The following is a 27,426-nucleotide window of genomic DNA, read 5'->3' on the forward strand; positions in this document are numbered from 1 at the left end:
CACCGTAACACTAACAGACATATAAAACTGTAAAAAGAACTAAGAAGGAATCGTTGTCGGCAAATGTTATTCTACATCTATAAAAGGAGATAATTTTAAACTACAGGGATGGCATTCAACGCTCAACAAGAGGGCGTTGATCCAGAACTGGCCCGATTCATTAATTTGGAGACGCAGCGGCAGAAGTTCTCGCAGCTCGTTTACGCTCTCACGGACACTTGTTGGGATAAATGTGTCGCAGAGCTCCGGCTGGGCGCCCGGCTTGAGAGCAAGACCGAGTCGTGTTTGGTGAACTGCGTGGAGCGGTTCATTGATACAACAAACTTCATAGTTAACAGACTAGAATCTGTGAAATCTAGCCCAGGGAGCAAGTTAGGACTGGAGTGACCTTTGGAAATAGGCCCCTGTGAGTGTTGCAAAATTCTTTAATTGCTGAAACCTGCACAGTGAAGTGATTACTACTCGGTGAAGACAGTGAAGAAAGTGATGTGAGTACTGAGTTGTAACGTGACTAACGTAAACTTCTGCTAAGTAGACCCATGGCATTCATTTAGTTGGCATTGCATTAGAAACTTCATCAAAGACATCATTTCAGAAAGTTTAGCCTGGTTAAGTCAGTCAACTAAAATCAAGGCAGCATCTAGATGTACATTAATTTATGAATTTGGAGGAATTTAATGGAAGACGTGAATAGATCATGTGGATCAGTTCATTTGTGGTGAGCAATTTTGAATATCATTCGGCATCTGGGAATCTACATGTTGTCATTTTCATACTGCATCAACCACCTTCATCCATGGACTTTGACAAAATCAACAAGGCTTACTTAGTTACAAAGAGAATCTTCATTGCCACTGGATCTTTCAACCAAAACTTCCACTTCTCAGTATTCATATTCAGCCATATTTGCAATTACACGTAAATAGGAATCACCACTCACCAGCTCGGCCTACTTGTGAATAATTTGCATTTCCATGTGTTAACGTTTAAAGTTTATAAACTTAGGCTAAATAAAGTCAAAGACTTGAAGGAGTTGCACAGAAGCAGACAGACTGTTCAGCAAGACAGATATCATAATGTTGATTCTAAGCCCAATCACATGCTCATCCTGCTCATGACAGATTCTGAATATATCAATGGATATTGATTATTGAATACATTGGTTAACAGACTCAACATCTAATAAATGCTGCTTGAACTGAGAAGGAAGAGACAATGATCAGTATTAATACCAAGGAAAATAGGGATTTGAATATGATGGAATGGGCTTAGGATGTAGTGGTCAATTTTGAAATTGTAAATTGAAAAAAATGCACTGTCAGCTAGATATTGTACAATTCACAGCTATTGTGGATGTCACACATAATTCCAATTTGATCACTCACCTGTTCAGAAACTGACGGTGAAAGGCACCTATGTCATGTATGTTGTATTATATGGACCTCCTTGTACACATTAAATAGTCAAAGAAGGGAATTGTCTCACCAACAATTCCATGTACTTTCATTTGGGTAATTGTATAAGTTTTCTAGTTCATCATTTTAATGGAGATAATTTACATTGTAAATTGACTGAATAAATATATTAACATTAGGTCAGTTTTGTTTAACTTTCTCATATTTTTCTTCAATGAAGTTCACAAAGTTGTAATGTTTGTAAACTAAAGGCAATGCTAATAATACAATATGGAGATCTGGATTGTATGATATTGACTAAAGGCAATAAAAAATGAAAATTCATGCTATTACATGAATCGGTTAAATGGAATCTCAATTCTTGTGAAAAGTTTGTTCTTGGGTGTGGGCTTCATACTTTTTATGATGATTTAGTAGTCTTAAATTTACAATTCTGAAGTGGAAAAAAATATATTTTTTAATGGTTTGAGAAAAAGAGTTGTTGAATACTAAGTCTAAAGTATGAAAAGGCTAATTTCAAACAAGCAAAAATATTCCTGAGTGGTTTATATGTACACATGTTATAATTTATTTATGTTATGACTTCATTTGCATTGAAATGTTGCTAAAAAATATTGATTGAGACTTGGTCAGTCATAACATTGGGAGTAAAGAACCACATGTCACATTCAATGAAGACTTGTGGTATTAGAGGGTCACCAGTGGACTGTTATATGAAAGTTGTCAGCACTGACAAGTTGTCTTTCTGCGACAGTTAATATAGTAACAGTCAGAGGCCTTTCAGCCAATCAAAACCAAGGATTTCAATAAAATTGTCGGCACTGACAATTTAGTCAGTGCTCACAACTTTCATGAAACACCCACCAGGTCAATGTTCATAGTTGAAGAAGATGATCATAATGATAAAAAGAGGATCACAGTGCAAATTCCATAATTGAAAAGTTACTAGACGTCACCATGAGGGTTGACTAGTCATAATTGACAAAGGGTAGGTCTAATCCATGAAGATGGTTCTTTATTTCATAATCCTTATGATTATACCTAGTAATATTCTTTGAAAATGCATATAGTGAACTTCAGTGGCGTAACTACGGGGTGGGGGGGGCACGTGCCCCCTCCCCCCATCGGCTGACCAAAAACAAAACAAAAACGGGGAAAAAGAGGGAGAAAGGAAGATAAACGTAGTGGGAAAAAAGATATTATTGTTCATTATAATGTTATATTATATCGTAATTATGTTATATTACATAAGAAACATTTTTTCATAACTTTACGAAACATAATTTGCTCAGGGCCTATGTCTTCATTGTTCCTTGTGCTCGCATTGTCTGTTTAACGAGATATATAACCCTGATATACTAAATCCTCCCGTTTTCAAGTCAATATACAACATACTGCCAAATATATTTCCTCGCACTTTGAGTTATTATTGTTTTATGTACAATAGTATGCTTCTTTTTCATGACTACTCAAAGTGATTGCCCCATTTTAAGGTCTTACATGTAAAATATTTCCTTCGCAGTAAGGGACTGGTGAAATATGTCTGCTCTCCATGAATTCCTAGAATCAGTCCCTAAAATGTCCCTTTTTCTGATCTGAATATCAAAAATTTTCAGCTCGCGCTTTGCGCTCGCATCATATGGTAAGTGAACTACGTATGGTCTTCGTGAATTCCTACAAACAATGCCCCTATTTGGCTCTGAATTTCCTAAATTTTCAGCTCGCGCTTCGCGCTCGCAAGATTTGATTAGTGAGATGGGTATGTTAATCATGATTACAAGTGCATTATGTGCATGTACTATGTAATTCTAACAAAATCAGCAAGCGCTTATTGGCACTCGCATTAGATGACTATGGTGAGATGTGTATACTCTTAATGGATTCCTAAAATATAGTCCTTAAAATCTTCCTGTTTGGGGTCAATATTTACAAAAATTTCAGCTCGCGCTTCGCGCTCGCATTATTTAGTGAGACAGGTACGTATCATGATTACAAAAGATTAATTATAGTGTCCCTTTTTAGGTCTGAATATCAAAAATTTTAAGCTCGCGCTTTGCGCTCGCATTATTTGACCATGAAATACATATCCGTTTAATGGCACTGTCCCTAAAGTGACTCTATTACATGTAGGTCAGTATACCTGGCAACTGGGCGCGCTCACTAGTGACTCAAAATTTTTGCTGGTCCCCCCCCCCCCATGCCATGACCCACGGTACGCCACTGGTGATCTTCTTATTCAAAGAAAATTAGCAACCTTAATAATGTGATCCTCATTGATTTATAGTAAGTTACTCTCTTCTCCCACTATGACTGAACAGTGATCATCTTCTTTCTGTATTATGAATAGTGGCTTAGTGGTCCTCTTCCCTCGACATACGTGTATATTGTAATGAGTGATCCTTCACTTTTATAACGTCACAGACCCTTACTGAAACTTTGATCCACAAGTGGCACAAATACAACTTTCTTTTGCACAAGAGGGACCTTCTGTCCATTCATGTAAGTCATTGCCATTAGCAGGGACCTGCATATTCAGACCATTTTCCTCGAATGAAGGGTTGCATAGCACGCATACATTCGTAATTCCGAAGGTTCGGATATTCCAAACTCCAAAGGTTCATTATTCTGAAAGCTCGTATTTCCGAAGGTTTGTAATTCTGAAAGTTCGTTAAACCGAAAACGAAATGAGGTTCGTAATTCTGAAGGTTCGCTAGTCCAAAAACAAAGTGAGGTTCGTTAATCCAAAAACGAAATGAGGTTCGTAATTCTGAATTTTCATTATCCCGAAAACGAAATGAAGTTTGTAATTCCAAAAACAAAATGATTAATGAACCTTATTTTGTTTTCGAACGAACGAATCTTATTTCATTCTCGGATTATCAAACCTTCAGAATAACGCCACAAGTGTTTGGATTAACGAACCCTTTTACGTTTTCGGAGTAACGAACTTCGAGGTATATAGGCAATTTACGTGTTATGGAATTATGAACCTTCGGAATTATGAAGTGTAACCGCATAGCAGACTTATCCCCCAGCAGCTATGGCACTTGTTAGATGGAGAAACTCGGGTCCAGGAACCAACAATGAATTTTTTTCTGAGATGCCCCCCCCCCAAAAAAAAAAAAAGGAGAAAGAAATAGTATAATGGAAGACCTCTGGCCGTCTTCCTGCATTATGCAATATCATATAGCAGCATTGCTGACTTTGAAAACAGCCAAGATGAGTAATTTTTCACAAAGGAAGAAAAAAAACATGCATTAAGTTTGTTGACCTCAAATGACCTTTGTCCTTGATTGAGAAACTTGTTAATTTCATATATTTTGTGATAATGACAACCTCAGTTTCATTTAATTTGATCTTGTATTTTGAAAACATTGAAAATTGCCTCTTTTATCACTTCTATCAGTAGATCATGTGTTCTTTCTATAGGAGGGCTTGTAATACAGATTTTTAAAGAATACATCATGGACAGAGTTTGCATCATCGTAAGAAAAATAAAGAGACATTTGAGGGTATTTTATAGTCAATCAAAGGGAACGTTGTTCACACGCGACATCACACATCTTTGTCGCATTGCCAATGGGAGGATCTCCATAGCATTAGTGACTGCAGTATTCAAATGCTGATAATTTTCTCATTATTTGTCCGATTTTTCTTAAACTTTCTTTGTTCTTATTCTTTGATTTTTCTGTTTCGACACAAGCCTACTTGTTCCAAAGGTTTCATTCCCCTTTAAAGGGAAATTGTCAATTCTCGGCAACCTTGCATGAAATTTTGTACAATTGATGTTATTGTTAGCTTTTTGGCTCCCCCAATCCGCCCGGCCCATGCAGTACATGGATCGACGCCCCTGAAACTAGGAGAGTTGGAGATTGATTGGAGTAGAGAGAGACAGGGGAAGAACCAGTGTAATAAAGGGGCCCCGGGGAATATCTTTGGAGAAGGGCGGGAGAAAATGGTTGTGTACCGTGGAAACTTGTATACATCTTTGCATCAATGAAATGTGCGGGGTATTCTGCAGTTAAAGGAGTATGCTCCGGGCTGAAAATATTCATATCTAAATAAATGCAGTAAAATTCACAGAGCAAAATGCTGAAAATTTCATCAAAATCGGATAACAAAACGAAGTTTTTGAATTTCAGCAATAGTTTTGAAGACAAGTTTAGCAATAATTTGCGAAAATAGTCATATGCACGTCATCACGAATATACATTAGTTGGGCTGATGATGTCACATCCCCACTTTCCTTTTTCTTATTATTCTTATAATTGTTTCATTTTTTTCATATAGGCTTATGCCTGTGAATAATGTGTCTCCCATAAAGGACAAGTCCACCCCAACAAAAACTTGATTTGAATAAAAAGAGAAAAAATCAACAAGCATAACACTGAAAATTTCATCACAATCGGATGTAAAATAAGAAAGTTATGACATTTTAAAGTTTCGCTTATTTTTAACAAAACAGTTATATGAACGAGCCAGTTACATCCAAATGAGAGAGTCGATGATGTCATTCACTCACTATTTCTTCTGTTTTTTATTGTTTGAAATATGAAATATTTTGATTTTCTCGTCATTGTCATGTGAAATGAAGTTTTATTCCTCCCTGAACACGTGGAATTCCATTATTTTAACATTTTGTGCTTCAGGCAAGGAGGTCCTAATCATCAAATTCGTAAAAATTGAAATATTGTATAATTCAAACAATAAAAAACAAAAGAAATAGTGAGTGAGTGACATCATCGACTCTCTTATTTGGATGTAACTGGCTCGTTCATATAACTATTTTGTTAAAAATAAGCGAAACTTTGAAATGTCATAACTTTCTTATTTTACATCCGATTTTGATGAAATCTTCAGCATTGTGCTTGTCTGATTTTTCTCTATTGATTCAAATCAACATTTTTCTGAGGTGGACTTGACCTATAAGTTACAGCAATGAATATCTAATGCACAAAATAAATTGTCAATCCAATTTTTTTAGTTCGTGGCTAGTAGAAAAAAAACCTAATTTGAAAACACAAAAGAACAAGTGAGGATATGACTTGCTCATTGAATGTTCATCATGGCCTAGAACTTTTTCACCGGAATTAATGCGAATCGTAATTGAAAATGCCATAGCATTTTTGTTATTCCTTGTCCGATTTAGAGTGTGATTTTTCTCTGTCAACCAAATTACTCTCAGTACTGGGCATCCGTTTAGTTTAAGCCATCATTAGGCCTATACTTATAACGCAAACTCGTATATCAAGTGTCCGGACACTATAGTTTTGAAGCCTTCTTCTTTGTCTTTGGATTACACTAAAAATACAAATTCAATAGTTGTAATCATCTTTTATTTTGTTCTCTATAATATTTCCTAACATTTTGTACTAAACATTTATGAAACTTCGCTTGTAAATTTGTCCAAATGACTTTCTAAACCTGATCGTCCGGACACACAACAACTGGGTATACGTTAAATCTCTATAGTTTGTATATACTGATCAGTGGTTTAGTATTGCTTCGATAAAACGGTCGATAACTTCAGCATGATGCAATAATCTGTTTGTTGCATCACTGCTACCGTACTGAATGCATTCCAAGGTTCATATTGTATTAAGGATCCCGAGTTTGCGACGGGCATGTTGGTCTAGTGGTATGATTCTCGCTTCGGGTGCGAGAGGTCCCGGGTTCGACTCCCGGACATGCCCTTAAATTTTTACTGCACGATGGCCTTGAAAATTTATGAAGGCTCTTGTTTTCACATTCATATATATATAATAGAATTTATCAATATTCTGATGAAATATTACTTCTGTTGGACATTTCAAATTAAAAAACGAGGAAGTATCTATTTTATGTTGTTTACTGCAGACCTATATTGAGCTATCTTCTATTGTGTTCCAATTGTTTATTTTTACCAATAGGCGGATCATGGAACCAAAGATATACTCACCGAACTCATGAATTAAAAAAAATACTGTCTATCAGGTCAATTTATGAAAGAATAAAAGAAAAATCAGCCCACTCTCGCTTCAGAGCATTAAATGAGATATTTTGAAGTTAAAGTGTATTTTTTTTCTTGTTTGTTTATCTTGTTATTTTTTATTCATATTTTATTCATCTCAATCGATAAAAAAAGTTGGAGTGTAGTTCAGTTGAAATTTTTTGAAACTTATTAAAAAGTAATGAGAAACAAAGTAAAACATGATGAATAAGAAAACAAAACATAAACATGATAAATATAATAACAGAATATCAACATTCAGACTACTCCCCCCCCCTTAAAAAAATATAGTTTTCTTTCCAGATCGGTATAAACAATGCCGATTGAAGGGGGTGAGAAAATGGTAAAACAAAGAAATCATTGTTTTTTGTTTTATTTTAGTAAATGCCAATAATTTTGATTTTCTTCAGTTCTGTTTTTTTTTTGCTACTAATTCAAATTTATTTGATGAGGGGGCCGTACGCAGGAAAGGGTAGCCCAAATTTATAGTGACGATTGGGAATAAATTGAATCCATTTTGATACTCTTTAGGGGCGGAGCCAGCTTTTTCCACAAGTTGGTGGGGGTCGAAAAAATCATCCACATTTCACTTTCGGCCGTTCAAAGCTCAAAAAAGACAAAATTGGGTGGGAAGAAGTCATAAAAGCTGGAGGTTACCTGGTTAAGTACATTTTAAACTATTTAGATAGGGTTTCTCAAAATACCTAAAATATGATGCAAGCGCAAAGAGCGATGGGCCCGAATTTGACAACGGAGCAAAATGAATACTTTTTAATAATAAATAAGAAATTAATATGAGCTGACATTAAATATATACTGACCTGAAACGGACATTTAAGAGAGAGTTAAGAAGAGATAATTTATATTACTCATAAAGCGAGAGAGAAGTGCGACAGTCTGTTAAAATCATATACTGACTCGAGAAGGGAATATAGCGCTCCGTGCTATTATAGATCCTATATATAGGAAAATTATGAATAAGATTAAAGTTCATCAATAATGCGAGCGCGAAGAGTTGGATCGGGTATTTTGTTTTTCATATTCAAGCCTGGTATATACGTTCTAAGCCCTTTTTGTATAATCATTCAAGGAAGTGCATATCCAACAAAATAAAAATGCGAGCGGTAATGACTGGTATATACGTTCTAAGCCCTTTTTGTATAATCATTCAAGGAAGTGCATATCCAACAAAATAAAAATGCGAGCGCAAAGCGCGAGATGGACCTAAAAAGGGACATTTTAAGGACTGTCTATATAGGAATTCATGAAGTTATTTCATTAATCAAATATATAGGTTAATGCGAGCGCGAAGCAGGAGAGGGGCGGCGTGCCGTTATGAACAAGCTCACCAACGAATATATTTTTCGGGGAGGGGGCGGGGGTAGGCCTATTTACTTACATCAAACAGCAGATTTCCAGCGCTAGTATTCCTCATTATGGGGGAGGATAATGTAGACCAGGGGCCCGTTGCAGAAAGAGTTGCGTTTAAACGCAAGTCAAAAAATCAATCGCAAGTCCCAAATGCGCGATGTTGATTGTTTGAAAATCAAGTTGCGCGTGATTTTTAAAGTTGCGATTGATTGCAACTCTTTCTGCAACGGGCCCCAGGCCGGCGATTCGAGGAGAGGCGGGGCACACTGCCCCCACTTTTTGAGGTGTTACCAAGCTAGGCTCCTTTCTCGTATTATGTGCCATTTTTAAAACCAAAAATGCCCCGTCTCGAGTGTGTTGTGTGCCACTTTCACCTGAGAAGGACCCGTTTTATGTGTGAGCAAGCGCCCTTTGCATTGTTGAAAGTGCCCTTTCTCGAATCGGTGCCCCCTTTACCCAAGAAATGTGCAGAGTGGGGTATATTTGCTTAGATTTCTCATCCCTTTATGATTAGGCGTACTTAGATCATAACCCCCTTCCCCTTCGTATATACATATATATATATATATATATATATATATATATAATGTATTAAGTTTCATGAGTCATGTGAGTGGGGATCATTAGTTTTTTTTCTTCCTCTTCTTTGTAAGATAGTGCCCTTTTCGAGAGGAAAGGTGCCTCTTTCCCTGTGCGCCCCTTTCAACTTTGCCCTCTTCTATCATTTTTTTTTGGGGGGTCTTCTTTCCCTTCTCCTTTGCTAAGGCCTATTTCTTCTTTCTTTTCCTTTCTATTCAGACTTTATTTGCGCCGAATGGCAGCGTAATGAGCCCACCCCCCAAAAAAGGGGCTAGTAAGAAAAAATGTTGAAAATGCCTTCATTTTTATCACTATATAATAATTTTCCGGTTTTGTGACAGATTTTTACATAAAAGTCATTAATAAGATTATATTTTACCCATCTGTCTTTCCATTTGTCTGTTTGTTTTTTTTTGGGGGGGAGGGCGGGGGCAAGCCACCCCGAAGCCCCACCCCAGGCCCAGTCTGTAACTGTTACGCCAGCCGCTGCACTGGCACTGAAAAAGGGGGGACCGGTCTATTCGAACTCCACGACACACCTATCGTGAATGCGATTGCAGCATTTTCATCGAAATAAACAAAAAGTAAAAGCCCAGTCGGTAGAGCGGGTTTCGGATTCTGGTGACCCGGGTTCGATTCACAAGTGGTGCGATAGGCATTTATCCTCATTACCAGGCCCCTCGGAAAGGACTCTTAGCCGTTGGTCACCTGGTTGCTTGCTCACAGGCATTCGTGCTTTCTTAGCAGTCAGGTAAAAAACCTCATAAAAGAAGTGGTACATCTCTGCAACATCGGATCAGGGGCGGATCCAAGACTTCCCAAAAGGGGGGGCAAATTTTTCGGAAGAAAATTTTGACTAGCAAAAAAAAAATTAATGTCTTTTACATTACAAATTTTGATTTTGCTTCTCAACTCTAAAGGGGGGGGGACGGACGGGCTGTGCCGCTTCCCCCCTGGATTCGGCTGTGCCCCTCCCCCCCCCTGGACCCGCCAGTGCATCGGAAGCGAGTTTCAATACAATGGAGCATGCAATCAGCTGCTGTCCCTTCGATCGGGATCGTGTACGTGCACCTGCACCTGCCTAGCCTGCGCTCAGCGCTCTGCAAGCTCGCACCACCACCACCACACCGGGACCAACGCCGGTTAGCGCTAGCTGAATTCCGGCCCACACAATTGTAAACATTCCCTTGGATTATACACGCGCTGCTTCAAAATGCAACAGCCACCGCCGAGAAAGGTAAAGTAATCGTCAATTTAAAGTGACAATTTGGGATAAATAACTGACGACGAGCCCGATTTCAAACTGTGTATACACACATCTACGAATTTTATTAACTGTCATTTGTTTTCTTCTCAAATTTTAGGCGAAAATTGGCCAGGATTTGAAGAACGTACAACATGACCAATGGGCGAAATTGCAAAGCAAACATCAAGCAGATTCGGATTTATTGGAAGATGTGAGGTAAGTTGGAAGAAACGAAAATAAATTGTGTTTATGATAAACATGTTCACATAATATGGCATTTATGGCAGCTCAGAATTTTGGGATATAGTAGTCCGTCTAGTTTAATGCATTTCATTTACTTTTGATTATTTTACAGGGATTTCGCCAAGCAGCGGGCAGCTGTTGAGAAGGTTTACGCACAGGTAAGCTTTTAAAAGAGATTGAAATTTGTCAATTGTTGTTTTTGATGTTTATGAAGTCGAAGACGAAAAAGATTGATAATTTCTGTTATGGAAGGTAATTGAATGTAAATGCATGAGTTTTATTATGTGGATTAGTTGTGAAACATGTGATTGATTGTTACTTACCTCATGCAAGGTCAGGGTCTTGGGTTGGACTCTTGGAGATGGGAGCTTCAACCTCTTCCACTTCCAAGCTATTGTCTCTGAGACGTGAGATGCTGCTCTTAAAAGGGGAAGTTCACCCTGACAAAAAGTTTGTTGTAAAAATAACAGAAAAAGAAAAAAAAATATTGTGAAGGTTTGAGGATAATCCATCAAAAAAAAGTTATATTAATGGAATTTTAATTATTGGATTTGTGACGTCATTTGTGAGCAGCTTTGCTACATATACTACATGTATTATCGTATGGCTGTGGTAAAACAAAATCAATGAAGTGTCATTTTCTCAGAAAATTGGGAATGGTTTTTACTGTATCTTAAGTACATAAACAGACAAATTATTTCACACCCGTTGCTAAAAAGAAAATAAAAATGGGTCACCACCAACCATTAAAAAATGAAAATTTATGCATAGTAACATGTACATAACAACATGGGCAGCTGCTCATTAATAACATCACAAATCCAAAATTTGAATTTATGATAACTTTCTTAATCTTTAGTGGATTCACCTCAAATCTTTACCAATATATTTAGATTTCTGCTAATTTTACAACAAACTTTTTAATATTCAGGGTGAACTTCCCTTTAATTTTATGGATTCCCTGATGTCAACTCTGCGGGTCGCTTGGTGCTGGCTTGTGTCTACTCTGATTGTTAGTGTCCATTTTGAGTGAGCGCTTTGGGGCCATACTATACATTACAAAATCATCGGTCGAGATTGAATTACGTTTTTACTTTTAGCAACACATTTCGAGTTGGCCTGATCCTTATAGCGGCATTTTCATGATTTTGGCTGGTAGATAATCCTTTATTAGTTTTGTCTTCAGTGTATTTGCTTCTGGGCAAGTCCAAGATTTCACATGCGAATAGAGGCTTTAATGACCTTAAAAATTGTGTTAATGTAATATGGGATACATAAAAAAGACAATTTTTTAAAGCATTTTTTTTTCAAGTTGAGAATTCTCTAAAAGTATTTCATTCCAAATTTGAATTCTAGGAAAAGATCCATACTGTACAATGTATCTTGTATCATAGATTTAATAGCCAATTGTGAAAGGAAATATGGTGTAACTGCACACAGACACTAATAAGCTGGAAGATGTTTTCCATGAAATTATTTTAGACAGCGATCCTTATTTGTAAACTTATCATGTGTTGGGGTATGAGGATAATGCAATTAGGATTGCAGTAGGGACGTCAGATTTTAGTCATATTTCCAATAGTCCAGAATCATTCTTGTAATCGACGAAAGGTTTGAACCCAAACAGGAAACAAGATAAGCTAGTCAGACAATCGTTAAAATGAGGGTAGAATCAGAGTAGAATTCGCAGAACCTCCTTTCAAGTGTAGTGTCAGATAATAAAATTTGCTTGAATGTAATGATCTAGTATCACTGATCCTCTTGCAGTAGCTTTAAAAGTACATGTAGGTCACATGATTAAAGGTCAAGTCCACCTCAGAAAAATGTTGATTTGAATAAATGGAGAAAAATCAGACAAGCGCAATGCTGTTCAGATTTCATCAAAATCGGATATAAGAAAGTTATGACATTTCAAAGTTTCGCTTATTTTTAACAAAATAGTTATATGAACTACCCAGTTACGTCCAAATGAGAGAGTCGATGATGTCACTCACTATTTCTTTTGTTTATTGTTTGAATTTACAATATTTCAATTTTTACGAATTTGACAATTAGGACCTTGCCTGAAGCACAAAATGTTAAAATAATGGAATTCCACGTGTTCAGTTAGGAATGAAACTTCGTTTCACATGACAATGACGAGCAGACAAAAATACGTCATATAATGAAATACAAAAGAAATAGTGAGTGAGTGATGTCATCAGTTCCTCATTTGCATACCGACCAAGATGTGCATACTGTTTTGTGAAATGAAGCGAAATTAAAAATGCCATAACTTTCTTATTTTACATCCGATTTTGATGAAATTTTCAGTGTTATGCTTGTTGAATTTTTCTCTTTTTATTCAAATCAAGTTTTTGTTGGGGTGGACTTGTTAATATTGCCTCAGCACAATGTTTGTCAAGTAAATTTGTCTCTCATCAAGATGGAATATGTACACGTATCTAATGGATTTGTATTTTTTTTGCTTTATTAGCAATTCAAGTTTTTAATGAAATGATACTTTTATTTTACTAATTCAAAGATGAATCAACATACACAGGTACAATGTACATGTATGTGTTAGGGATTACATTTAATCGGAAAAGTATTGTGTACTGCCATGTAAAAAAAAAAGTTTTTAATCTCAACTCTCGCATTTTTAAACACGTGTTGTTGTGCCCCACTGTGAATAAGTAAAAGGTATTGACACTATATGTAGGCAGTGCTGCACCACTCATGCGCTATTTTGCAAATAATCTTGACTTGGGATTGCATACTCGAGATTAATCCAGCGATTCAGCAAACTATCCCATTTGATTGCATCTCCATTATAAGAGATTCAGAGGTTCAGATCAGGATAAAAAATGGTGGATCAGAAATAGCGTGATTAACTTGGGCTGGTACAGTTGGACCTAGAAGTTGAACACTGTACAGCACATTGAGTCCAATAATTTTATTCGGGCTTAGGGTAACCTTTAATTTTTGCATGATTTGTATAAAAAAGTTGAAGCTTTCAGGAATCTTGATGCACGCCACTTCTAAAGAAGTTCTGAAGATTTAAAAAATCTTAGCAAGAAATGTTATAGTGGCGGTTAAATTTTGTTTGAAGAGCAGCCAGCAATGTACGGTATACATGTATGTGACGGAAGGATGACATCCTAGTCGGGTCAGTAGTTCTTGGCACAAATATCCTGCCAGGGGATATAGTTTGGGCAAAAAGAACTTCCCCTCCATTCTACGTCATCTGGAATTGTAGTTTGTATGGTTCCTTTGAAGATTGACCCAATAAACTACACCTGCGTCATATTTTTTTTTCTCCTCAAGTTGTAGAAAGTGTGCTCAAGTGGCATTTGAGAAAGTGACTTCTCTGCATGTTTGCATGTAACCACCAAACCATTCTTTTTCCTACAGTCTCATTTTTTTTGGTGCTCAATACAAAAAAAATTACAGATCATGTAATTGCAGTTTCATAAAACTGGTATTTGTTAAGCCAATTTTATTATGGCAATTCATATTATAAATATCAATGTTGAATCAACCAATTTTTTTATATTTTAAATAAATCTCTAAATATTGTAAACCATGTACATGTATTATGTAAACTTTGCATGACTAGTCTTCAGACTACTGCATTTGTATGTTACATGTAATAATACAGCAAATTGATATTGAATTTAATTGAATAAAATAGGCCTACACATGATGCAATCGTAATTTTGATAAAATGACTGATTATCTGGTTTAATAAAACACCTGGGACCCTAACAGTAAAGTTGATGATTTATGATGCATTATTCTCAATCTCAAGCCAATTCTCTGTTAAACATGTCCAAATGATTTTGTTTTAATAGAGAATTAGTGGATATATACACTTCATTTGAAATTATGAATATGGCCTGCACTTTCGAGACAATGTTCTTGAAACAGACTGACAAAAAATGTAATTTTATTGTGGGATTAAATGTTCATTATGGGTCTGTGTGCTTTTTACCCAGTGCACAATTATAAGAATAGTGTGATCTGCTTGGATAGTAATAATGTAGTAATAGGAGTAAGTTAATGTAATCTGTATGCCAGCCAGGTACAGTGTACAAGGTCCATGTTTTAATTGTTTACATACTGGTTTTCTAGCCCTGCTGATGCCAAGGCCATCTGCCATTCCAAGAGTTAAAAACATACTTGATGAAAAATTAACAAAGCCTACATGCATACATGTAGCTTTGGGAATGAAAGTTAATTTCTTTTCATGGAAGCAGGTAAACATGTACATGTCATTTGCTTCCAGTTGCCCAGTGGTACCAGAAAATGCTTTAATCTCTATCTGTAATCTGATGTATCGTAATCTGATGTTGCATAATATCCTCAATCCCTCTCGCCCACTCGCTGTGTAAACGTAGGTCATGTAAGTACTGTAGCCAGGTTAGGCCAAAGGTACATAGAGGCCGTTCTCATTACGCTTTCTAAAACTAGTTTACTGGAAGCCGATTCAGGAAATTAGTTTGGAAGGTCGCTTTGCTAGCGTTCCCACTTGATCACACGAAAGTGGTTTTCAATCACTTCAAGTAAAGCGCTCTTGTTGCTATGGAAATGCTTGCAGTGGAGTGACACGTTTCGCCCGAAATTCGAAACCGCAGCATGGTCATTCTACACCTGTCGTGTGGAGTAGCGCGCTCAAAATGTGCGAAGATCGCTTCCCGTAGAACGGTTGTGTCCTCACTTACGCTAAAACCAGTTTAACGAGGCAAAGCAATCTTGAAAACTACATCGCGAGGTGGTTTTCCAAACTAGTTTAGAAGATCGCTTCCAAGACCGCTTCGACCGTTCTCACTACGCGTTAAACTAGTTTCCACTATAAACTAGTTTTAGGAATGTAGTGAGAACAGCCTCATACATGTTTGTACATTATTCCTATAAACTTGTAGGCCTACATAACTATTATGTTTGCCAAAGGTACAAGTTCTACTATTATTTTGACTGGCGTTCTGTTCTCAGATATGCAAAAATAATGAAAAAACCTTACACTGTCAGCCTGCATACAACAAGTTTAATGTAATATGAAAGTGATGCTTGGCCCAAAAAAGGTGTAAATCTATAAATTTAACATCAGCTCTGATTTCTACTTGACACCTGTTACGTCAAATGCACGCTATAATTAATAAATTAATAATAAATTCTGCCATTTAAAGGCTGAAATATTGAAATCTGCAATTGAAAAGGCAAGTCTACCCTATGTGAATCAAATTAATAGACAATGTCATACAGGCAAATATAAAATCAATAATTTCATCAAAATACATGTAGGTTAAGTACCAGTAGTGATAATTTTCCCAAGTACTGTATGTGAAATTTGAATTTTCTTCAACACTTTGGGAAAGGCCATCCACCATCTGGTCCCCTTTGCTGGTTCCTATAACTGCTGGTTTTTTTTTTAAAAAAGAGGATACAATTAACAACCCCCCTCCATGTCTTCCTTAAAAAATGTCAACCATTCTTTTAAAACATTAAAGAACTCTGTTTTAATCATGGTTCAGTGTATTGGAGTATCAGGATTAATTGAATTAAACTCTGACATAATTAGGTATCATAGATTGATTCTGTTAACTAATACTCCTTTCATAAACCCAATTATGCGGCTAATAGCAGCATAATTTGGTCGTAAAATTGGAGGAGGACCAGAGTTATCCGCATTATTTTGATGCTGCTATTATCTGCATAATAGCAGCATCGGGACAAAGTTTTTGTCTCACCTGCGAAGCAAAGTGAGACTATAGGCGCCGCTTTTCCGACGGCGGCGGCGGCGGTGGCGGCGGCGGCGGCGACGGCGACGGCGGCGGCGACGGCGGCGGCGGCGTCAACATCAAATCTTAACCTGAGGTTAAGTTTTTGAAATGACATCATAACTTAGAAAGTATATGGACCTAGTTCATGAAACTTGGCCATAAGGTTAATCAAGTATTACTGAACATCCTATTAGAGTTTCATGTCACATGACCAAGGTCAAAGGTCATTTAGGGTCAATGAACTTAGACCATGTTGGAGGAATCAACATCGAAATCTTAACCTGTGGTTAAGTTTTTGAAATGTCATCATAACTTAGAAAATATATGGACCTAGTTCATGAAACTTGGACATAAGGTTAATCAAGTATCACTGAACATCCTGCATGAGTTTCACGTCACATGACCAAGGTCAAAGGTCATTTAGGGTCAATGAACTTTGGCCGAATTGGGGATATCTGTTGAATTCCCATCATAACTTTGAAAGTTTATGGATCTGATTCATGAAACTTGGACATAATGGTCATCAAGCATCACTGAAAATTTTGTGCAAGTTTCAGGTCTCATGATTAAGGTCAAAGGTCATTTAGGGTCAATGAACTTTGGCCGAATCAGGGGTATCTGTTGAATTACCATCATAACTTTGATAGTTTATTGGTCTCGTTCATTAAACTTGGACATTAGAGTAATCAAGTATCACTGAACATCCTGTGCACGTTTCAGGTCACATGACCAAGGTCAAAGGTCAATGAACTTTGGCCGAATTGGGTGTATCTGTTGAATTACCATCATAACTTTGAAAGTTTATGGATCTGATTCATGAAACTTGTACATAAGAGTAATCAAGTATCACTGAATATCCTGTTTGAGTTTCAGGTCACATGATCAAGGTCAAAGGTCATGTAAGGTCAATGAACTTTGGCCATGTTGGGTTTTTTTTGTGAATCTCTGTAAGTTTATTGGTCTAGTTCATAAAAAGTGGACATAAGAGTAACCATGTATCACTGAACATCTTGTGCGAGTTAGAGTAGTATTCAAAGTCAGCACTGCTGCTCTATTGAACCGCGTGATGCAGGTGAGACGGCCAGAGGCATTCCACTTGTTGAGTTTATGAACGCATTTCCAAATAATGCGGATAATTGCCATGGTGCGGTCACAAGGTCACCCTTTTCCAACACAACCGCATTGGAGGGGGCGTGTCCAGTTGTCATGATGGTTATCCGCCTTTTTCAGGACGTGCGCTCGTAAAAATAATGCGGCTTATTTTCGGAGTTTGTGAACGCAATTTTTATTGAATTATCCGGCAATATCCGCATTACTCTTAGGCGGCTAATTGGAGGATAGGTTTATGAAAAGGGTATAAAGTGTGACATATGGTAAATTGTTCTTAATTGTCTCCATTGAGTCCATTAGATTGTTAATTAATTGTACAGAAACTGTTTTCTGGAAGTTGATGCACACTCCATGGGTACCATAGTGCATTCATACAGAGATTTGCAGTGCTCACTAGAAATACATGTACAGTACATGTACTGTATGGAATGAAAAGGTTGGAATTACATAAAGTACGTACCACAAAAGCGCCTACTCCTGTATAAAGATTATCATTACCCTAGTATCATTACCCCCTTTATAGATTGAATCAGTTTTGCCTTCATGCATGTACCTGTACACTGTATGCACATTCTCCTCACCCTAGGAATTCTCAGCCAGTCACTGTATGAGAATCAATAACGTGGCAAATGCAGATAAATACATGTATCGTGCTAAAGGACAGTGTTGCTGTGATGGGATTTGAACCCAGAACCTTTGGATCAAAGTCTGAGGACTTACTGTATTCACTGAACCACAACACAAGTTCTACAGACATTGTTTATTCAGGCGTGAGTTCTTCAGGAGCAAAAAATCAGAAATGTCTGATTCTATCCCATTTGATATTAAAGTTTGAAAAGAAATTGCCAAAATTGTTGCCCATTTTTTAATTTTGTATATTGATAGTTTTAGCTTTATTTCACAGCAAATGTCAGTCAAATTGAAATCGTTACTTGGAAACCAGACTTCTTTCTTAGAGTTCAGTTGAGTCATCTGTACAATAATTTGGTTTTTCACTTTTAATCCTATTCCTCAATGAATATTTGTCTGATAATCTGACAATTGGAACTACTAAAGTGTGATTGTTATTTGACATTTTAAAAGCCTCAGTAAAGCAGTTTGAATACATGTATATCATCTTCTACACCTACAGTACAAGCTCTCTAGAGGCAATTTAGTATCAGCCACAATTCATTCAATTATGGTAAAACATCGCTTGTTTCTCCATGGTTCGGTGACTTTGTTCATACCGTACTTGTGTGGATATATCTCCAACCAATTCCCCATTTTAAAGCTCAAGTCCATCCCATCAAAACTCCACTTACTTAAAAATAAAATAAACAAAGATAATGCTGACTTGCTGAGAAGAAAATTTCATCAAATTCTGATGTAAAATATTAAAGTTATGGATTTTGATTTTTTCTGTGTCACACAGCAGTTACACACATCCTGTTCAGTATATACATGTATGAAACTGAGGGAACCAATGTCACCAACTTACAATTTTAGCTCAACCGGCCCGAAGGGCCAGATGATCTTTCGCCCGTCGTCTGTCCACAATTTCAAAATGCTTCTTCTTCGCCGTTTCAAGTCCGATTTCAATTCTGTTTGCTTTATATGATAGCTGGAGGTGGTGATACAAAATTTCAACACAGAATTTTGAAACTCATTAAATATGCTAATTTATTCATACATTTTCTAAACTCACAAAAATACTTTACATTTGTTGATTGATTTTGATTATTTTTGTTCTTTATGAGAGCTACATAAGGTTCACCAAGGTAACTTCTACACAGAGTTAAGAAATTTTTACTAAAAAATTATTTATTGAGGTGCTAGTTTTTGGTACCATTCTTTGTTTTAAATTATTATATATAAGTAAGTCTTGATTCCTGCCTGCACATGTGGAATTGCCATTGTTGCAATATGTCGTGAGTTATTGACAAATCTGCAAAATTGAAACATATATTTCATAAATATTTCATATAACAAAAGGTGAGGGTGTGACATTATCAACACTCAATTTCAGCTTTGTTTTAAAAATGAAAATGCAGTAAAAAAGAGAAATGTCAAGATGTCATAGCTCTCCTATTTCTAATTCCATTTTGACAAAATTTCCAGCACTATTCTTCTTTGATCTTTCCCAAAAGATTCATTACAATCAATATCTTTTTGTTGGGATGGATTTGCCCTTCATCTTGAGATTCAAGAAAACATATTTCTGTCAGCTCTGGGGGGGGGGGGGGTCTAATTTGAGTGTGGATTGTGGAATGAGACTGCAAAGAAAAGAAACACCAGAATATTCCAAAGTTGACCTGGCTATGTTATTTTGAGTGTGCCTATGTTGAAGGTTGCAATATCTTCATTACCAATAATCACAAAATTATTATAATCATATTAGATAATTACATACATGTACATGTAGCTCAATCAGAAATTGCAACATATACATTTATGTACATGTATAGTACTATAATTTGAATACTCGGGCTCATGTTAAAATGCAGACGGCTTCTAGTCCGGAGATGTGTGGCCTGATTTGGCAGCCCAAACCATAATAAGAATTCCTCTCTATAAATATTTTGTGGCAAGCTTCTTGATTGACGGCACATACCATTATTCTTGGTGCATGATGAAGTGGTTTCCTCTTTGGGACACATGTTTCAGTTTCCATGGCAACAGTTGCTCACTTCCTAGCACAGAGCCTGTTGTAAAATCACAACTTTCCGGATCTGTGACTTAGTGGAAGTTATAGGTCAAGGGAAAAGTCATTGGATGTGTGAAAGGTTGTCATCAGAACGTTTGGTTGTTGACATCGATTTATTTGTTGATTTTCATTGTTTGGAAGAAATTAAAACTAAACCCATCAACAATGTGTGTCTTATTAGTCAATCCAATGAAAACTCTTCACATTAAATGTGAGATTGTGGCAGGGTGAGGGTTGATAAAACTGCACATCTGAAAAATTTATGGGCAGCTTATAAAAAGCTGTATTTTTAAAAATATTGCAATAGTGGCATTAAACAGTCTCCTAAATTGATGTTCCTGATTTAAAAAAAAATTATTCATTTATTTATTTGTTTATTTTTTTATTATATTATATACATGTATATTTATTTAATTATTTATTTATTTAGTTATTTATTTATATAACAAATAATTATTTTATTAATTTTCTTGGGGGGAGGGGTCTATTTCTGGGGCTCAGTTTTGGGGAAAACAATCCTGTAAAGAAATCATGGAATTGAATGGTCCCTTTAATAGCATATTTTCCAGAATAATATAAATATAGTACATAGAATTGTGATTACTTCAGAATTTTTATGTATTTTTTGTATCTTACAGAGTTTACAGAAATTATCCACGCAATTTATACAAAAGAGGACATTCTCTTCTCCAACCGAAGGACGGGAAGAACAACGAGATAGGTAAGTGATTAATTGACTGTTTGTACATTATATGATAATGATAATAATGTACACCATTTATACAGCACTTTGATTCTGCATACTATTACCTCTGTCACAGCCCTTAGTCTTAGAAGAACCTACATATACACGAGGAGCTTTAATCACATTCAGTGAAATGAGATTAATTCTTTTGAAGAATGTGGTCATTCATGGAGTTACATTTACGTAGTACTGTACATGAAGGGAAGTTCACCCTGACAAATAAAAGAAATAGCTCCAGAAAAAATATATTTGTGAACGTTTAATCTTCAAAGATTTGATTGGTGATGTCATATAATACATGTACATGTATGTGAGCAGCAGCTCCATAGGCCATGTATGTAAATCCCATTTTCAGTGGATCATAATCAAGTTATTATTTGTATAGAAGCAGGCATGGAATGTGACCGATGATTTGTAGAACTAATGAAAGCACAGATAAAATACTTCTCTATTTTCTGATAAAATTGCATCTTAAATGAACAAAGTGCGCGGGGGGCTTTGCACATATGGCATCAATAAGCTAAAAATGACAAAAAAACCCCGCATATTTTTTGATGGATTTGGGCCACATCTTCAGTTCTTCAAATTGTTGATTTTGGCTTGCTTTATAAAAGCCAACTAAACACTCATTAGGTGGTTTCAAACCGCCCCGATCATAAGAATCCCTGTCAAATTACGAGAACTTTTTGAGGCTAAGAAATACCCATTAACTATTCCTGCATTCATACCGCCCCGAAACATACCCTTCTACGGGAAAAGTTCCTGAAGTTGCGAGCATGCGCAGTACATTGTATGGTCTGATAAGCAGGCAAGGCGCGAGATTCAAAATCACTAGCTCAGCAGCCACCCACAAAGCCCGCGCCCAACTACATGCTGGGCTAAAAATTGCTTTCACATTGCCAAAATACCTGCGACCTTCGAAATATCCCTGCGAAAGTTCTAGTAATTTTGACAAGTACATATACATGTACATACTATTTAATGGGTATTTACTTTCGGGGAGATTATGCGTAATTTGCTTTCACATTGCCAATATTACCTGGTATTTTCTGATCGGGTAAATTTCACGATCAGAAAATACCTGGAACTGACGAACTTCAAGGCGGTCTGAAACCACCTAGAAGGTCGTGAAAAGTGCGCCAAATTGATGCCTGTTACCATGGTTAGATACGCTATATTATTCATGAGTCCCCTGTTTGAAGAGTGGACTCATGAATAAAATAGCGTTGATAACCACGGCAACAGGCGTCAATTTGGCGCACTGTGACATAGGCGCACATCAGGATTGGACATTTTTCATACACGCGCTCGATACATGCTAAATTAAGTGTAATTTATATAGGAAATCTGCATAAACCGTGGAGTCAACCGTGGATTTTCAAAACCACCTTTGTGAATTCGGGCCATAAAGTTTGACCGAAACCGCATGTGTGTGGTATGCAATATGCATCATTGCATTGGACATTCGCTATATATACATGTAGCTAATCAATGAGATTGTGCGTTATATGTATCATGTGCGTGTTGACAGTTAAGCATGACTTAAAAGTCACACTTGATAACTGTTTGTGAGGTTCCCCCTTGTGCAGTAATCTACATGTACATGTACATGGAAGGAGTATGGAAATTAAACCAAGGATATCTCCTTGATTAAACTAAAAGAGAAAGGGAGGCACTGGGATAAAAGAAGTGTTAAGCTTTTGAGAATTCTTGAACTTCCTCTCAGTATAAATGCGGTTTTGTTCTATGGGCCCCAGTTGGAGGCCATGTTAATCTCATATAATGTGTTCAGAGTGTACAACTGGAAAGTATTTGAAATTTTGAACTGCTTCTGAATGTAAAGTTGGTATATTCATGATCTCAATAATCTCCAATAACGAGTCCAGAAATTCATCATCATATTATACTGCATACTGCAGTTCCGGCGATAATTGATAATAAAAGATAATCCGCTTTTATATAGCGCTTAATACATCGGGACGATGTGACTATTAAGCGCTTTACAGATATATGTATATTACCCAGGTCATCGGATTCAGTCCTTCATTCTCGCATACAATGTGTGCACATCCTCCACCCCTTGGGGAGTATTCCAGTCAGTCGCCTGTGACGCGCACATAGTACTGAACAAGCTACAATGACTTTCACATCCTACCGTATACCCATTTAGCACCTGGGTCGAGAGTGGCAAAGGGTGGATTAACGCCTTGCCAAAGGACGTCAGACTGTGGTGGTATTCGAATACACGACCCTTTGTTTACAAGGCGAGAGTCAGAACCACTACACCACGGCTCTAGAATGACCATCTTCAACCCTGGATATAACATAATGCCCTATATAGTGTATCGTACATGTAAACCTAAATCCTATTAACCTAAAAACATAATTGTTGCCGGAGCATATGTTGTGTCACCAATATTTCATCAGGCTCTTCTCGATGTCAATGAAATGTACTTTTATACTTGACCACATTGTCAAGTGTTTGCAGCAAAAATAAAATAGTTAAATATTATTTTGAAACTGCTTTAGTGCATGGACCCATCTAATATACATATATCATAGGCGGCGGGGGGGGGGGGATGGGGGGGACATGTCCCCCCTAAATTTTAGGTGGGGGGGATGGTCCCCCCTTGATTAGTTTTTTGATAACCCTTTTTTTTTTTGCTTGTCAATTTTTTTTTTCTGCGACCCCCCCCTAAATTCACGTGGACCCCCCTGAATCGTGTGTTGTCCCCCCCCTAAAATTTATGTTGATGACTTTTTTTTTTTTTTTTTGCTTAAATTTTTGGTTAGCCACATCAAAAATGTAGGTTGATAACCTTTTATGGGATGCTTGACCAATTTTTTACCTGTGTCCATCCCAAAATTTCAGGTGGACACCCCCTAAATTTTTGGGCTTCCGCCGCCAATGACATGTATCACATTTTTTTATGAATTTCAATCTATTTCTGAAATTGTAGCAATTTTTAAACTGTTGATTTTTGCCTCCCTGGATGTTGACCTTGGTCTGAGTTGAATGTTAACTTCAATGATTCAGTCTGAGCACTGAGATCTTGTTATGCTAGAAGACTCTAATACCCTTTTTAGACAGGCTAAAATTTCCTTAACCCCGTACTATTGGTGGGGCTAAATGGCAATTTAGCCCCACCTATAGTACGGGGTTAAGCTTAGCCCACTTTCGTTTTACACAGAGTTTTTGCAAAGTGGGCTAACCCCACCTATAGTACGGGATTATTTGGCCCTGCAAAAAAGCAGGGTTATCCCACCAATTGCGGTGCTAAGAGCAATAGTAGGGCGTTAAGATCGCATGTGTAAAACGAAAGTGGGCTAAGCTTTACCCCGTACTATAGGTGGGGCTAAATGGCAATTTGGCCCTACCTATAGTACGGGGTTAAGGAAATTGTAGCGTGTGTAAAAAGTGTACGAGTGAAGCACTTGTACTACGAATGATCGACAAAAACCACTAGTCCGGGTTAGCGAGTTTCGTGTGTAAAAAGCAAGCATTCCTTATCCGGGGTTAGCAATAACAATTTGGCATGTGTGAAAAGGAAAAAAAATAGTACGGGGTTAAGGATAGTACGGGGTTAGCGATAGTCCGGGGTTAAGAAAATCCTGTGTAAAAAGGGCATAATACTGGATTTATCCTATTTAAGCCCATTGTTGGACAGTTGGTTTTCAGTAAAACAGTTTACTTATTAAACTTACTTAAATATTTCATCCATTTTCAAGGTCTCACCAAAACTAGACTTAAGTACAGTTAAAAAAAATCAAAGAACTATTGCCATGTTTTGTATGTGGTGAGTTATCAGTAATAATATTGTACAGGTGTAGACATCATAACATCATAAATGTAATTTCTATGAAAAGGGGAACATGACGTTTGCTTATAGAAGGTATTTATAGACAATATTTTCTATATTTAAATACGTTTGTTTAAACCACCAGACATTATTTGACATCAATACCTGTAATGATTGCAAATTGGAAGGCTGTTGCTCAACAAACAGTTGCTTGAACTGGATCTCTTCATCACACTATTGTGTAAAGAACATAAGTTTATGTTGTGTTTGATGTAAGTCCTGGTTTGGCTTTGTGATACTAATGAAATGTGACACATCTCCAGTGATATCCTGTTGCTGTGTGAGAAAGCCCTCAAGACTCTTCAAGTGCTCTGGCTTTTTTAATGAATCTTTGAAAGGTGAATTTTATGGAGTCTACTTTATACTAGGATGTCATTGTTTTTACAAGAGCAGAAAAAGAGATTCATACCATAGGTGCAACAAACAAAAAGTTCATGATATTAATAAAGTAGAGCCAGCAGCATTGTATCAGGCAAGCTTCTGACAAGCTTTCTCTGTTTCTCACATTTTTTTTAGTCAGAGCATCATTTCTATAAAAGTTCCAAACTAGACCTGAGTCATCCTCCGGCACCCACATGATGCTGCTACTCACCAGTGCAATTTTCTACAGACCAGTGGACCAATGAAATAAAAAAAAATACAATGTCTTTCTTCTGTATATAGATCTATCAGTCTTACCAAATAGACACTGGTGTCTGGCATGGCAGGCAACGGTAATAGCGACTGGCAAGGTGTTAATCCACAATCTGCCCCTTCACCAAGGTGTTTGATGGGCGTTTACAATCGTAATTCCGAAGCTTTGTTAATCTGAAGGTTCGGATATTCCGAAGGTTCGTTAATCTGAAAGCGAAATAAGGTTCGTTGTTCCAATGGTTCGACCCGAAAACGAAATGAGGTTTGTTGGTCCGAAGGTTCGTTAATCCGAAAATGAATAAGGTTCGTTGTTCTGAAGGTTCGTTTATCTGAAAACAAAATGAGGTTCGTTGTTCATTTCGTTTTCGGACTAACGAACCTTCGGAATTACGAACCTCGTTTTGTTTTCGGATTAACGAACCTTCGGAATTACGAACTTCATTTTGTTTTCGGACTAACGAACCTTCGGAATTACGACTCTCATTTCCTTTTTGGATAAACGAACCTTCGGAATTACGCCACAAATGTTCGGATTAAGGAACCCTTTTTCGTTTTCGGATTAACGAACATCGAGGTATAGGGAATTTACGTGTTTCGGAATTACGAACCTTCGGAATTATGAAGTGTAACCTTGATGGGTACCAAGTCCTAGGATACAAATTCCAATTTACATGTATTGTCTAGCAACTGAGTGTGAAAAGCTTTGCTGGAATGCTCCATTGGGAGTGGAGAATGTGGATGCACAAGTCAGAATCAGATGACTGGTACAATGATGAAATAAATTTGATAACAATCCATATTTCATTGTTTGAAATAGTAATCAGAAATTCAAGTCTTCAGAGATGGCATTCCAATTTGTGAAACACTAATACAGTTGATTATACATGTAAAAGATAATTGGACTATAAATAGTGTATGCTTTAATGATAAGTATTAACAGAAAGTGAATTTGGTGAAAGCTGTTTTTGCTTTCCTGTTTGCACCATTTGTTGATTCATTGACAATTTTGGTTGTGTGAAGCGATTCTTTATCTTAAGATTCCTGTGTTGTGGATGATTTAAAGCAGACTGGGATTTAAAAGGCTCATTAATCATCAGGAGATGATACTATTTGTTCTTTTACCTACGTGTATTAAGGATGATCTAATCTCATAATCTCCAAGATAGTATGATGGCGGTGACTAGAATGGGAGGGTACGTTCTTTACTTGGGACCCTTTTGTAATAATAAGCATTATGATGATTAATAATGCGAAATAGGATCACTGTATGCCAAACCGAGAGAGTCTTGTCTATCCAAGAATCTGACTAATGAGTCAAAAGAAAAAAATGTAAAGAAATTATAAAAAAATACAAGATGATACAAATAATCTCATGAAATAATCTCATGGCCCTGAAAATCAGGCTATTACAGTAGATATTGATTGTAGATGAAATAATATTGACTTGCTCTGAATGCAGATGTTCTCAAGGTGGAAGTTCATAGGAGGCAATTTTTAGAAGAGCTTAAACTTCACACAATCTGTACAAATGTATAAAGAGGCATTACAATGTATTTCTAAATAATTATGAAGTTAATCAAAATAACAAGCACAATATAATTCTAAGCAGATAATACTACATGTAGCAGATTTACATCAAGGGGGGAACATGGAAGTCTTAATAAATAACCATTTGTATGAAATAAATGCAAGGGAAGGGTACACATAGTCTGCAGGCACAGACCCTGATTGAAACTTTGATCGACAAGTGTGTCTCCACACAAAGACTAGCACATACAAAACTTGCT

At 36.8% G+C, this 27,426-nt stretch overlaps 1 protein-coding gene and 1 non-coding gene across 2 annotated transcripts in view; both read left to right on the forward strand.

The window, feature by feature from the left end:
- Positions 1 to 7,036: 7,036 nt before the first annotated feature.
- Positions 7,037 to 7,108, forward strand: TRNAP-CGG. The gene has a single exon. It is a non-coding gene; the product is annotated as a tRNA-Pro (tRNA).
- A 3,318-nt stretch (positions 7,109 to 10,426) lies between these two features.
- LOC121411568 overlaps positions 10,427 to 27,426 on the forward strand; it is an 89,739-nt gene continuing 72,739 nt past the window's right edge. Inside the window, 4 exon segments of the mRNA XM_041604366.1 lie at positions 10,427 to 10,591; positions 10,719 to 10,816; positions 10,956 to 11,001; positions 21,040 to 21,122. Of these exon segments, the coding sequence (XP_041460300.1) occupies positions 10,568 to 10,591; positions 10,719 to 10,816; positions 10,956 to 11,001; positions 21,040 to 21,122 (251 nt within the window). The 5' untranslated portion in view covers positions 10,427 to 10,567.

This window comes from Lytechinus variegatus, chromosome 1 (genome assembly GCF_018143015.1).
Source record: "Lytechinus variegatus isolate NC3 chromosome 1, Lvar_3.0, whole genome shotgun sequence".
NCBI lineage: Eukaryota > Metazoa > Echinodermata > Echinoidea > Temnopleuroida > Toxopneustidae > Lytechinus > Lytechinus variegatus.